Source organism: Vulpes lagopus, chromosome 24 (genome assembly GCF_018345385.1).
Source record: "Vulpes lagopus strain Blue_001 chromosome 24, ASM1834538v1, whole genome shotgun sequence".
Lineage (NCBI taxonomy): Eukaryota > Metazoa > Chordata > Mammalia > Carnivora > Canidae > Vulpes > Vulpes lagopus.
In genome coordinates this window covers 37,115,307-37,130,614 of record NC_054847.1, presented here as the reverse complement: position 1 = coordinate 37,130,614, position 15,308 = coordinate 37,115,307, and the positions used below count along the sequence as shown (strand labels likewise).

General features: G+C 40.7%; 1 protein-coding gene across 2 annotated transcripts in view; it reads right to left on the bottom strand.

The window, feature by feature from the left end:
• Positions 1–15,308, bottom strand: part of DCC (DCC netrin 1 receptor) — a 1,085,392-nt gene that overhangs the window by 15,713 nt on the left and 1,054,371 nt on the right. For both annotated transcript variants that reach the window (XM_041739305.1, XM_041739306.1), the window contains exon 27: positions 14,216–14,428. In XM_041739305.1, the coding sequence (XP_041595239.1) occupies positions 14,216–14,428 (213 nt within the window). The remainder of the gene's footprint in view (positions 1–14,215; positions 14,429–15,308) is intronic.

The window sequence follows — 15,308 nt, the reverse complement described above, 5'->3', positions numbered from 1 at the left end:
AAAGATACTGGTTAATTGACATTTTATTCTTTATTTGCTATGGAACAAAATGTCAATGAAAAATTCTGACTAATCTGTGTCATGCTGGGCCAGAAAGAAGATCCGTTCAAGTCCATATATGGGAAATTATTTATAAGGAAAATATATTGCTGTGCAATGTTCTATGACTTTTCAATATTTGACATGTTCTGCAGCATGACGTTTCTGAATAGTTTGTATCTATAAGATGACTGGAAGCTGGTTCTGAAAAAAAAAAAGGCTATACAATATCTTGTATTGGGCTAAGAAATAAGCCCATAGTATCTCTGGGTTCTTGACATCTATCTAGATATTTATTTTAGTCTTCCAACAAGAAATAAAACTTTCTCTGGTTGTGTGTGTTGGGCTAATTCAAGTATAAAAAATATGTAATCAATACATTTTTGTAAAGGAAAATGAAAAAAAAGGTGACAAAATAAAAGCCAATGGAAATGTAAATAATACATGGAGAAGACAGAAAAAAATAAAGTCTACTTTTCCTTTTCCTCCTGTGAATGTATCTGGAGTTTCATGCCTTGGGATAGCATTAGAATATTTCTGGAAAAAAAAATCTCTTTCTTTCTCTCTCTCCATATTTACATGTTAAGGGAGGTGCTAAAATATAAGTGGAATGTTTATTATTTGTGACATTACTAATTGCATAATCCTTGGCAATTTTATGTATATGTATTATTACATAGTGGTTCAGAAAAGCAGATTTTGGTTTCAGAAAGTCCTAGGTTCAGATCCTGGCCCTGACATTTTGATATATTGTAACATTGAATTAATTACCTTATCTACTCTGATCCTGAATTTTGTCATGAGTCACTACTTTCCTCTTTGTGTTTCTGTGAAGATTATATCAAATAGCAAATTCACGGTTAACTGTCTGCTAATGGCAATTGTCAGTAACAAAGTCTGCAAACATATCACCATGGTTGGAATCAGTTCACTTTTTTCTTGAGTATCTACTGGGACCCACCACCTATTAGGTTTTATTGCGATATTAAAGGATATCGAAAAGTGGGGTCTATTATGATATTAAATGTGGTTTGGGAAGATAAATCACGCAAGAGTGAAATATTTCATTAGAATCATACTACACGTAGATTAAATAAAGAGGTAAGAATCTAAGAATAAATGCAAGAACTAATTAGGAAGGGACTGACTGTGTGGCATCTGGAAGACAGTGAGTGCACTTGCTGAAACAGGAGAGGGGGATGGAGCCTGAGCGACAGACCTGGCCCCCCGACTGCCACGGGGTTAACTTTTAGGCCCTGCCATCAGCTGTCTAACCCAAAGGCTTAAGGAGAAAGGTAAATATGTGCAGAAAATTCTCAAACATTACAAACATCAAGAAATTGGGGGGGGGGGGCTTTTGAGCACTCTTCTCATGGTACTTTCCAATATTCTATCATTGTTTCTCTCTCTGATCTTCAATTTCTCAAATTCAAATACTTATGTACCTGTAGGTGCTTGTATAGGATCTGTTACCATTTAAATTAAGAAGCTGTGACCCAGAGAAAAAAAGCCAAACAATGTAAAAGAAAGTAAAAGAAAGAGGTTAGTGGGATAAGGGAGAGAAGGAGAAAAAAAGACAGAGGGAGGGAGGTAGACTTTAATTGTTCAAATGCTTATTGGAGAAGCAGGTTCTTTTTCTTTAAAAACTCCCCTCTCTCTCACGGGCTCTTTATTATTACCAAGCCTCCTCAAACATATATTTACTCCTTAGAATGATTTATTGCCCAATAAATGATTTATGATGATATTTTTCAGGATATCATATAATACAACCTAACGTCTTCACTACTCAAATACCATTTCTTTTATTATTGCCCGTTCTCTGTGATTTATATTATTACTGTTTATAGATTCATTTACCTTACCACCAACAAAAATTTCTTTAAAAAACATTTTTTATAGATTTCATATGCTCGTCATCCTGGGATGACGTTGGCTGAGCCTCAAATTTTCATTGCACAATGAGTCACTCTTTGAGGAAGAGTGTGCGTAATCATCCAGGCTCTGCTGAAGTGCTTTCCATTGCACACCAGAACAGGGGATGCCGGGGACAGGTCACGATGACCTGCCCAAATGACAACACATATCCGTTTCCCACAGAACCCCCTTTTCTGGAGAAAATTTATCACAGACAGTTATGAATCTTACCTATTAGTCTTCATTGAAAAAAACAACAAAAATGAGACAGCTTCAGAAGTGGGAATTCTTTTAGGACATTGAACTATTAATCTAATTCCTTCATCAGGCATTGACAAATATATACTAAGGCCCCAGGTGTTTGTACAAGAAAATGAATGGCTTAATTTTGCAGAATTTCATTTGGGGAGGGCCAAAGTGTTCAGCTCTCGGCCTTAGATTCCAGAAAGTTACTTTAATCAAGGCTTTTGGATTGGTCTAAAATCAAAAGCAAAATGAAGCAAAACAAAAACATTTTGTTGTTGACATTGCACAACTGAGCCTAAATGCCGGATGATGACAAAGTGGCAGGTTAAGTGGTCCTTAACTTGTTATAGAGAATGAACAATTTGAGACTCTAACAAAAGCTATAAATTCACTTACTGGGAAAAATGTGCCTGCGTGCGCACACATGCAAACACACATAGGTGAGCGTGATTTCAAGTGAGTCACAAAACCCACGAGTTCTTCCATGAACTGCAGGTGAAGGGCACATGGTATGTTCTAGAGCCTCGCTATCGCAGAGTGTGAGCCCCAGAGTGGCAGCACGTTCTGGAATCCTCTGGGAAATGCAGGATCTCAGGCTTCCCTTCAGAGCCACTGAGTCAAAACCTGCATTTTAATAAGGTCTGCAGGTGGTTACCAGGTGTAGGACACTTAAGAAGCATGGCTTTGGAAAGCCACATTCATGGAGAATTTAGAATTAAAGACTTCTATGTCAAATCACATTGGGAAGTGAATCATACTATCATATTCCCAATAAAACAAAATATATTATTCATAAGTGAGAAGACAAAGGTGTCAGTATTGTTTTACATGCATGTAATGAGAAATAACTGCTTTTTCAATAGCTCAGTTCTTGCTCCTCACTTCTTATTCTTCCTTGCCCTGCCTTTCTCTTTGCAGAGAGTCAATGTAGGGAACAGCTAAGTCAGGTATTAGAATGGGGATCTGGGAAATTCCATAGGCTTTAGTCATGTTAAACTGGTTTATCCTGAAAAGCAATTCAGGAAACACAGTGTTTCTCAGGGAGAAAGTCAGGCACATGACCACCAAATCCTTAGAGCCTTTGGACATAAATCTTTACTGGATTTGAGGAATGGGCCTTCATAGCAGTTAGTGGAAACATGGATTAAGAAGTTGGAGGGAGAATGCTATTTAATGCCATTTGGTCCTTTAAAAGGGCTGGTGGGAACTTCCTGGCTGTCGGATGTATTTACAATTTGAGAGCAAGACCTGTTCAACTGCAAGAAGCCATCCTTCTCTCTAGACCCAGGAAACAATCTTCAGACAGCTCTGAGCAGACACTCTGCTCTTGTCTGTGCACCATTCTGTCTTTGTGTAAGAGCTGCCTTTTCTCTGGTCGGTATACTTGCATTGCAGGGAAATGTGACATTCAGGAGTCAGATCTTGTCTCACCAGCCACTAAACCATTAAAAGTCACTTTTAGTGCCCCTTTAATATGATCCTACAGCTTCTGAATAGGAGGTGCTGCAAACTCAACCAAGCCCAACTTATAAGGCAACGCGATCTCCAGCTTGTATCAAATCAGAAGCCCCTGGATGCGGTGCTAACATTTTTAACTAGGATAATTCATGTTTCCATGAGCCAATCCTTTCCAGACTAGATTCTCACCATTTATAATTGTGCAAAATGGAAGCATAAAGAGCTTAAATGATTTATTTGATGCTAACCCGGCCAATGAGCAAGAAGTTGGGTGCTGGAGTTTTCTTATTTTCTTCTTGTAAATGCTCTGTTAGTCTCACTTGGCTACTGCCAGAGATGGGACTGGGAAGACTGGGGTGTACTCCTCCTCACAAGGCACCACCGTCTTGCCTTTCGTCCTGCACTGGGGTGGGCATCAGCTCAGATCACGTGCACAAAGCAGCCTATTTCTATGAACTAACCACTCCAGAGAGTAGCTGAGAAGAGAACAAACAACTATAATTTAATTGCAACGCTGAGGGTGCCTGGGTGCCTCAGTCAATTAAGCATCTGCCTTCCTCTCAGGTCATGATCCTAGAATCTTGGGCTGGAGCCCTCAGTCGGGCTTCTGGCTCAGACAGGGAGTCTGCTCCTCCCTCTGCCCCTCCCCCCTGCTCATGATCTCTTATTCTCTCTCTCTCAAATAAAGAAATAAAATCTTAAAAAAAAATAAATCTAACGCTGTCTGCAACTCAAGTTTAAACCAGCAGTCTCAACCTTGGAAGGTAGATTAGGTCCACACATTATTATAGTTGGAAATGCTCTGTTTCTTTTTTTTTAAAGAGTTTATTTATTTTTTTTTTAAATTTTTATTCATTTATGATAGTAACACACAGAGAGAGAGAGAGGCAGAGACATAGGCAGAGGGAGAAGCAGGCTCCATGCACCGGGAGCCCGATGTGGGATTCGATCCCGGGTCTCCAGGATCGTGCTCTGGACCAAAGGCAGGCGCCAAACCGCTGCACCACCCAGGGATCCCAAATGCTCTGTTTCTACCAAATATCATGGCTCAGGTGACCACAGAAGTACAAAGATACAAGCCTCTGGGTAAAAGGATAGGATATGTGAAAGAAAGATGTTTCAGAAGAGCACTTTGGAGTAGATGAGAAAAGAGTGAATCGCCATGAGCATCATCGTTCCTAATCCCTATATGCCTCTACCTGCAATTATGTCCTAATATGCCCCTCAGTTTGAAATCCATAGGGCTTACTTATCATTGTTATTCACCAAAAGAAGAAGGAGAGGGAGATGAGAAGGAGGAGCAGGGGACACAGAAGAAGCAGAAGCAGAAGAAAAGAGGAAGAAGGAGGAGGAGGAAGGGGAGGAAAAGGAGGAGGAGGAGGAGGAGGAGAGGAAGGAGACAAGGAGAGGAAGCAGCAGCAGCTTGTTGCATCCTTTACCACAGATGATAAAGGCATTGCTTCCTGGGATCCCTGACATCCTGGTCAATAAAAAGACTCTGGTACTAAGAACACCGCCCTAGCTAGAGAAATAACACAGGGAGCTTCACAGGGCACTCGACTTCTTCCTGAAGTCCCTGCCAGTAAGATAAACATTATAAACACCGAGAAAGAGTAGAGCTCTGAACGGTTTTAACAATGATTTTCTTATTTTAATACCGCAGAGACTTTTTTGTTTTCAGTGTGTTCAATTTTTCATATTTTCAATAGGCCATTAACACAGAAGGTTATGGGAACACTTTTCATTTGTTTTAAAAATTTCCCTTTGTTCCCAAAACAACCGAAACCTGATACTAATTGATGAACTACAAGGAACTCTGTCAACCACTTAGAATACTCACAAGGCACACTGTGCAGTTCCGAATCTGTTTGGGTGAAACCCTTTCTCTTACTTATACTTTTTCATAAAGCAAAGAAAAAATACAGAGAGAATATCCGCCCACCCTTCTGCAGTAATTAAGACTGCTAGAATCTCATGTGTTTCATTCCTCTTTAAAGACGAGAGACTACCCAGCTTCACAGATGGGAATAGGTAGGATTCGAGGGAGCAAAATCAATTCCAAAACTGAGATAATGGAAAGACTCAGGACTCTAATTCCATGGAGCTGCACTCCGTCTTGTGGTGAACAAAGCAGATACCATTCTCCATGTTAAATTAGTGAATAGACTTTCCAGGGGTGGTGGCTTCCTTATTTATTTTTTTTTTTCCCACTCTATGCAATTTAATTCAGCTTTGGAATAAGATATTATTCCTAGTTCAGAACATAATATTTTAGGATCAAATGGTTGTGACTTTGGAAATTTTTTCAGCTTGTCTAATCCTTTCGCCGACTCTCAAGTTGCTTTGCTTCACCTAATAATCATCATTCGACTTGAAATTGGAAGACCTGAATTCAATTTCTGGCTCTTACCTTTATTATTCCATTCTGAGCAGCTCCCCAAATATTTATTTATTTATTTTCCCCCAAATATTTATTGAGTGCCCACTGTGGCTTATATAAAGGTCCCAAGGATAATGACTCGTGATCCTAGAGAAGTTACAAGTTATTCGAGCTCTCTGAATGTCTCCCTCTGCATCAGTAATGGTGATTATTGTTACTTCTCTGCTAGGCATGGATTCACTTGGAAATGTCCTTTCCAAACTATAAGAGGTGGTAAAATCTAAAGCCTTAACCTTATTAATTTCACATAAGCTTATTTTTAAAAAAAGACACTTGGATCTTCAAGATATTTAATAAAAAACAACATTTAGATAGCAGAAGTCAACCATGTGACCTATGATATTTTAGAAAATGTGAAAGGAATGTTTGCTGCTTGAAAACAGCCTATTGCTCACCCTTTTCTTTGTCATTCTCTGGCACTCATGTGGCCACCCACTCCCCAGGAAAATCCAAAGACATTCTTAAATTATATGTTTCAAGTTATGTAGACTACTTGGTAACAAATTCTGAAAACTGACTTTTTTCATAGTCTCTTATGATTATGTAGGTGGCAATTCTAAACTTTACCCCCAGAGTTTACCTGTATTAAGTTGATAATTAACCTCAATTTTATATATTAATATAACCATTTCTGTGCAATTATTTTCACTTATTATTTTTTAATAGAGCAAAAGTTTGATTGAATGGATTCAAATTTTGACTCAGCTGTGGTCATTCACTCCCTCCTCCCAATAGAGTTTTGCAATTCTAATGAAAAGCCAGCTGTTTGTTTTCATGCCCATTGACCCTCACATTCTCTAACCCAAAATCTGAGTAATATTGTCATGTGCCTTAACTTTTATCTTCATTTTACACTTCCTTCTGTTCTTTATTTTTTAATTTTTAAAGATTTTATTTATTTATTCATGAGAGACACAGAGAGAGAGAGAGGGAGAGAGGCAGAGACACAGGCAGAGGGAGAAGCAGGCTCCATGCAGGGAGCCCGATGTGGGATTCGATCCCGGGGCTTCAGGATCACGACCTGGGCTGAAGGCAGATGCTCAACCGCTGAGCCACCCCGAGGTCCCTATTCTTCATTATTTTTATTACTGGACTGCAAAGCCCTGGCTACCTGCGGTGTGTGGTACTGAAAGCAACAGATGCCAGCTCCCTGGCTCCCTACCATGGTCCTAGGTCAGAGGGACACTGATGAGTTGGACAAGTGACTTTAAGCAGAAAGGAACTATTCCTGAGCCCCTGGCTAGTCACTACTCCTGCTGGAACTTCTTTCCTCCATCTAGCTTACGTGAAGGAACAAAACATTTACTCAAATGCTAAGCTAAATAACTCAAACTGCCTTCTATGAAATAATTCTTTCTGAAGGATATTTAATAGCTAGTATCATTCTAGAAGCCTTCTTAGGGTGGGGTAGGGGAGTTGGTCTAAGAATAACTATTCACATTACAAAAATGTTAAATAAAATCCTTTCTCTTCAGTGTTCTACTTCTCTGAATTCTTTATTTTTTTTTTTATTTTTTTTTTTCTGAATTCTTTAAACTTGGCCATTAGCTCAATTGTTGACCTTGGGCTAGCTGCTTAGTCTTTGAGGCTGTGGTTTTGTCATTTATAAATGAGACACGGGTCAAGTGACTTACTCCTAAAGTTTCGTCTAGCAATCATTTCCCTCCCTTTGTGGCAATTACAAGAGCTTTTTCCTCTTTCAATACTGGAACCCATACTAGAGGAAATAGTACTTCATTAAAACAACAAGTAGGCTCCAAAGTCACAAACGCTGGTGCTATATAAGGCCATTTTGACGGACTTACATTTTCCTAAGGGATAATGAAGGATGACTAGACCAAAGGAAATTGGATTTCATCTCTCAAAAAAGAAATCGTTAGGAATGAAGACAGGACAACTTCAAAGAGCTACCTACAAAAACGAACACACAAACAAAACAAAACCGCGGATCATCTTAGACCTGGGAGATGAAAAGTAACAGGGGAGGGTGTGATTTTCCCCTCTGAAATTGATTAGTGGTATTGGGCCCAAAAACATCAAATCAACATAGCTCTCCTCCTTAGCTGTGCCAATGACTTATTTGACCTGGCTGGCCAGAAAAGCCACCTTGTTTCATCCCTTTACGGATGTCTGATCTCCCATGACCCCAGCCTGAGACTGATTTCCATAGGCTGGAACGCTCCTGTGCTATCCCTTGATGAACACCCCACAAGGTGGCCTAGAAGTGGCGCAGGGAATGCAATTGTGTTAATGTATTATAGTAATTTATTGGCAGTTTTGTGTGATAGCATATTTACTGAAATGAGGCCTGTCAAAAAGATCAGGCTATAGCAGGAACACCTGATTTCCCAGCCAGCCGTAAAATATAAATCAAATGCCTTTCATGTCCACTGTCAGCCACCTCCACCCACCCCTCGTCCTCGGTCCTCAGACAAATTGAAGCACATGCCACAATTTGCAGAGGGAAAATCAAACTCAATTTCGTAGTACAATGAAGTGAGTTTTGGTCTTGTCATGTCCAGTGACATATTGATCCGTCGAAGACTGAGAAGATCAGAATATTCTAGGTTTTTGCTCTTATAAATGAAAAAGTGTGGAAATGCAATGTATAAATGGAGGACAATAAAGCACGCGGGCTCCTTAACAAAGATGCCAGGACTCCGGGGGGCGGTGGGGGGCGGGGGTTGATGTTGTAAAACAGTCACTGTTGAGTCCAAAAGTCACTAGTTAAGAGGTCACATTTTCTTTCTCTTTAGAATTACAGCCTCAGAAGACAAATGGTCTCCTAATCTAGGTTCATTTAAAGTGCAGCTGATCATTTCACAGCTAAAAGGAATTTTCACTAGTGAAGGAAAAAAAAAAAAAAACACCCCATCTTGGCCTTTTGTAGAATTTATGTCAGATCTATAACACCATAAGCACAACACTCCATCAAACATTTTCTATTTAACCTGAAAGGGGACGAAGCCAAATCACTTATATGTCCACATCTGTGATTTGCAAAGTGCAGTGATTGTAGCCTCCCCGAAATGCGTAAAGGCCGCAGTTCTTCACCGTGAAGCATTAAGAAACAGAACCACTTTATCACGGGGTGAGGATGGAATTGTAAGAAAGGCCCTAAAGCACTCTAGTCTGCTAAGCTAAATTTTAATTCGACAGGTGCAAAGAAAGGAAAAAAAATGAAGGAAAGAATCTGTGTTTTCAGGTAGGCAGAGTTTCAGTCGTTATGACAACCGGCTGACTTTCTAATTACCTCTCACTATAAAAATCCCACAAAAGCCTCCACCAACTCCGGAGAGACAGTTCCTGCATCCTATGCGCTGCCCTACACCTCTCATTCTGCAAACACAGCTCCTCACGCCTTCCTGGAAGTCCAACTGAGGCACAGATCCATGAGGCTGCCCTTGAAAAAACCCCACACACCAACATGAGTAGGGGAAGGGCCACTTCATTGATCCTAATTTCAATGGTTTTGAAGCAGAAGGAGCTTCTCATTCGGTGTGATCTTTAAAAATTAGAGCCATGCCTCACATTACCATATTCTACAGTAATTACTGGCAGTAAGTAAAGATAAATTCATTAGAAATTACTCAGTCCTTTATTGTGAAATCCAGAGTAAAATTATTTGAGGTATTTTTTTTTATTCCAAGCCGACAAGAGAATGACTTTACTTCATCAATCAGTTTGACTAAAGTAATGATTTTCTCAGAATTAAAATTTGTTGAAAGCTCTAAGTATTTCATCTTTTAGGCTAAGAAGCATGTAGTTAATGTCACAGCTAATACATTTGTCAGTCTGCTAATTTTCTTTTTCTATTAGAATAAGTAAACATCAGCCCTTTCTTAAAAGCATACTATTTACCATGTGTCAGAAGCAATGCAGGGGGAACTTATTTGAAAATCATGAGGTAAGGCATTATGAAATGAACAGGAATCACAGTGAGACAATGAAGGAGAAACATGAAAAGGAAAGGCATTTAATAATTCCAAAGTGATGGCAGGATATGCCTCAAGGTGAGTGGGGGAGGATGGCATTTAAAGGGGAACCATGAAAAATGTATAATCAACCAAAAACGCAGAGATTTTGGGAAATATAGCAGAAGAGATGGTTTTTTAAGAAAATAGTTCAGGGAAAAACAAGAGTGATAGTTAAAATGAGGCAGATAGTTAATAAAAAAGTAGGCTCTTAAGTGTACAACGGAAATAAAAGAAAATGAGATCTTGCCCGCATGGCATCAGATCAGAGAAGGGTTCTTCAGACATGCTTATTATTTGGGAGAACAGATGTAGACACAGCACAAGGAACTGTCTTCCCATCTTTTAAAGACATAATACTTATTTATGCTCCACTGGGTCAGACTTTAAGGTTGCTTTCGTATTATTGTAACTGGAAGAAAACAGTAAGTAATAAATAACAATGCCAGTGCTTCATTCTGTCTATTGTTAGAGGTTCTTTCTAAAATTAGGGTTCTTTGTCACCACACTTCTCTGGAGCATGGGTTGACTTCCAAATGTTGTGTTCCAAGGCAAATACTTCTGGCACGGTAAATTTTCATCAAAAAGTGACTTCAGAAAAAAAAAAAAAGTGACTTCAGAATTGTATTTTCATCTTTTGTTTTTTTTTTTTTTTTCACTGTGATAACATAGCTAATCTTTACTTCCAACTAGAGAGAGCAGTTGACAGTATAAAGAGCTTTGGCACATGGGTTTTTTTGATATTATAAAATCCGTATTCTTCAGTGTTAAATAGTTAAGGCTCTTACCTCTCCTCGTTAAAATGTGAGTGAGGAAGGCTTGTGAGGAAACAGTATTCCTCAAATCAAAATGATTTCAGATATTTCACATTTTTCTTTTTATCAGCTTTGGAATGATTTGATGTAAGAAGTTTTTAAAAATTTATCTTTGTTTTTTTCAATAAATAAGTTAGACCCAAGCTAACCGGTGCAGGTGAGTCCCTAAAATTTCAGAACCTGAGCTTTTCTATAGTCAAAAGGAGTGGGAGAAGATGTGTCACTCAGTAGTCGTGCGGACTTAAGTATGCCACTTAAATTAACTGTGTCACAGTTTCTGTAGTCGTGAGCTGGGGTTGAGAAGGGAGCTACCCTACCAATTTGCTCTGATGATCAAATGTGATGTTACAAGTCTTCGGAAGCATGCCAGGTGCCTAACACACATCCAATAAAGGGTTAGTGATTGTCAGTAGCTGCAGTTTGCCTGCTATCTGTCCTGGATACCAGTCTCTTCCAAGGTCTATTCTTTTGGTCGGTATTTCAGTGGCAACCAGTGCCATCAAGTCACCAGGCAGTGAGCTCTTGACACAGGAATTTCATTAAATGAATTCTCTTGCTTCAAACTGTCCTTGTCTCAATTAGCAAAGACCTCGTAGTTTGGGGGCACTAGAAAGTAGCAGAGTCTGCCCATAATGCATGTGAAGTCTATAGACTGTGGGATGGGGAGAAGGGTTTGGACAGTACAGATCTGCTTAACATCCTAGTGGGGGCTTCTTAGAAGAGATATTCCCTGTGAAATGAAGTGATGGCGTCCATTGAGCCTGTGTGTCAGAGAAGACCACCTTCATGCATCTCAAGGGATGGAATCCCCCATCCTTCTGTGCTCCTCCCCACCTCCCAGGGGTCGGCTGGTAGCTGAGCATCCATACCACACACAAGAAAGGTCCAACACCAGAGGGCATGAACACGAATAAATCAACATTTTGCCAGGAACAAGAAAGGTTCTTAATATTAAGATAATATTCATAATTGCAATTGTATCTTTTCTAGCTTTTTTTTTTTAAAGATTTTATTTATTTATTCATGAGAAACATGGAGAGAGAGAGAAGCAGAAATGCAGGCAGAGGGAGAAGCAGGCTCCACGCAGGGAGCCCGACGCGGGACTCGATCCTGGGACTCCAGGATCATGCCCTGGGCCAAAGGCAGCCACTAAATCACTGAGCCACCCAGGGAGCCCCTCTTTTCTAGTTTTTGCAGTCATCATGAGGTGTATGATCTAATGCAGTGCCGACTGTTGTGGTGCATACAAATTTGAGTAACAGAAATTGATGTATATTTGCAAATGGCAGATTGGCCAATCCAGCTGTGTCTCCCCACCTCTATTTACTCAGGAGCCCTGAACTTTGCTGTCTTATGCCTGGTATATTGGGGCTGTGAAGAGTTATTTCAATAGTTCAAATGATTTCAGTCACTACATAGTTCTTCATCTTTATATATCTACTTATTTATCGACCTATCTTTTATCTTATTTTTATTTGTTGCTCTTCCTCTTTTTTCTTCTCCTTCTCCTCCTTCCTCTTCTTCTCTCCTTATCTGCCTTCCTTCCCCCCAAATCCCTAACAGAAACAAAGAGGAACTCTGGATTAGCACCACTGGATACCACCTGAGGTGATAAAATGAACACTGCATTGGGAACTGGGGACCCTGGTTCTCATCTCTGCCAATTGATTTTCTTAGAAAGGGATTCTTTAAGGTTGGTGTTCCTAATTCCAATGCTGGGGGCAGTTCCCCCACCAACACCAGCCAATTCTCAGACATCAACAGGATGCCTAAGAACTCAACTTGTGGCTGCTGGGGTGGCTTAGTCAGTTAAGCGTTTGCCTTTGGCTCAGCTCATGATCCCGGGGTCCTGGGATTGAGCCCCACGTTGGGCTCCCTGCTCAGTGGGGAGCCTGCTTCTCCTTCTCCTATTTCCTCCTGCGCTCTTGCTCCCTCTCTCAAATAACTAAATGAAATCTTAAAAAAAAAAAAAAAAAACCAACTCAATTCTGACATGATCTACCCAGAAATAGTATCAGATTCCACAGGTTAAGGATTTAGCCATATAAAACCAGCTCCCACCCCGACTTCAGATGCTAGTCACAAGCTCCAGGCTGCTTGCTCTCTGTGCTTTTGACCTGCCAGCTACAGACGGGTGGTTCCAATGACTTCCTCCTTAGATTCGATTAATTTGCTAGAGCAGCTCCCAGAACTCAGGGAAACATGTTTGCCAGTTTATTAAAGGATAGGATAAAGGATACGAATAGACAGCCAGATGAAGAGATACACAGAACGAGGTCTGGAGAAAGGGCATGGAGTTTCCCTGCCCCTCTCCCAACCAGTCATTCTTCCCAAATCCCCATGTGTAAACCAACCTGGAAGCTCTCCAAACCCTGTCCTCTTAGATTTTTACAGAGACTTCATTGCACAGTCATGCTTGACTAAGTCACTGGTCATCCGTAGAGTCTACCTCCAGCCCTTCTCCCTCCCAGGAGGTTGGGGGTGGGATTGAGAGTCCCAACTCTCTAATGGTGTGGTTGGTCCTCCTGGCAACCGGCCCCTACCCCTGGGGTGGGGGGCATTGTCTGAAAGTCATGTTCACAAGCAAAGGAACAAAAAAACCCACCAAAAGTCACACTCAGTAACATAATTAAAGATACCTTTATCACCTTGGTACTAAGGGAATTTTTAGAGTGTTGGCAGCTGTGAGCTCCAGAGGACCCAGAAACTGTGGAGGAAGACCTAATATAAATGAGAACTGTATTTTGATCATCTTAATGATCAAACACGTAGTTCTCCTAGATCACAACATCACCGTCACCACAGAGGTGTTACTTCCTATCCTATCTAAGCTTTTGTTTTGTCATTGCTAAAATTAAGAAGTTGGACTCTACCCTGGTTCTGACACTCCTTCCTGGCCCTGGAACTCTGAAATAAGAACCTCTGGGAGAGGACTATGGAAAGGCACAACCCCAGATTTATGGGATTACACGCCTATCTCTAAAAAGTGGTTTTTCAGGTGTTTGTACCTTGACCTCTAGCCTGGGTCTAGCCTTAAATTTAAGGATCCATGTGGCAGACTAAAGAACCAGGAGCTTCTCCAGCCATGGTCAGGATTCATGGAACAACTTTCTAAAGGAAGGAAAGGCACCTGTAACCAGCCGGTTGCTTACCGAGGCAGATACTTATGAGCTGCAGTATGAAGGTCAGTATCAGACAGGAGCACACCGGGCGTGCAATCAGCAGTGCACAGAGACGTGGCACCCGGCCTTCCCAGAGACCCTCATGCTTAAGGAGAGGCACCAAAGATAACAACTATTTTAAGTGTGAACAAATGGGCACTTTACCTGGCTGAGACAAAAGTGGTGTGTAAGGGACTTTCGGTTCTATTGCACTCATTGGTGGAGGTAGCAAAGGATTAGCAAAGCTGCGGAGTGGGTGAGTTGGTCGAACGCAGGCCGTGGGGATGGTTCTGCTTGGTACCTCCTCGCTGCTGGGATGCTCAGGCTGTGCTGGGGGCAACATAGGTGCCTGCTGGGTGGCTGGTCCTTCACTCACAGCTGCAATGGAGACAAGAAAAGCCATTCATTATTCCAGGACGAAGCTTTCCCCAAATCTGCCGAAGGGCCTCCGGATCCGTTTAGAGAAATATGTCAGGATCTGGCCAAGCTCTCCTCCAAGTTATGTCACTCCTCTCCCTTCGTGTATTTCTGGGACATAACAGCACTTCTCTTTAAACAGTGGTTTAAATAGATCCAGCAGGATAGAGATCTATTGAAGAATAGTAAAATATATACACAAGGCTGACTCTATTGCCTGAACCGGCAGGGCCCTGTAATCATAAGTGATGAAGCAAGAAAAAAAGAGTTATTTCTCCTTTCATAAGTAGCAATGCCAGTGAAATTCAATATCCCAAACCCAGCTACAGCTGCATTATTATCTACCAGCCAATATGCCAATTTTTCTGCGATTTAAAAACGCCATGTCAACTGTCAAACAAATCAGTTTCCAGGTGTTCAAGGCATTGCTAATAAAATGGTACGAATAATAGCCCCTATCATGGTCTTCCATGACAAAAAAGAAGTACATCCAGCTAAAAAGTTATATGAGAGAGGACTTTGCTGGAGCGAGTTGCCTGAATGCAGAATTGTAATTTTTCCTCTCTGGTAGGAAACCTTGTAATTTTCGGTACGATTACTGTAGTTGAAGAGATTTCCCATAGTCGTTTCTACTGCCTTTGGGCATTGGGACAGTTCTGTATACAGAAACACACCTTTTCTCCAGAGAACACAGTTGAGTGGGACTAAAATATTGGCAAGGCAGTTTCTTATGCTAAGAACCCTGTGACTTGACTTTATCATTCGTATTCAAAATCAACAGGTCCAGCGTAAAGTGTAAATGGAAAGAGCTGCATAGGAAGTTTAAGTGTTGATGAAATAA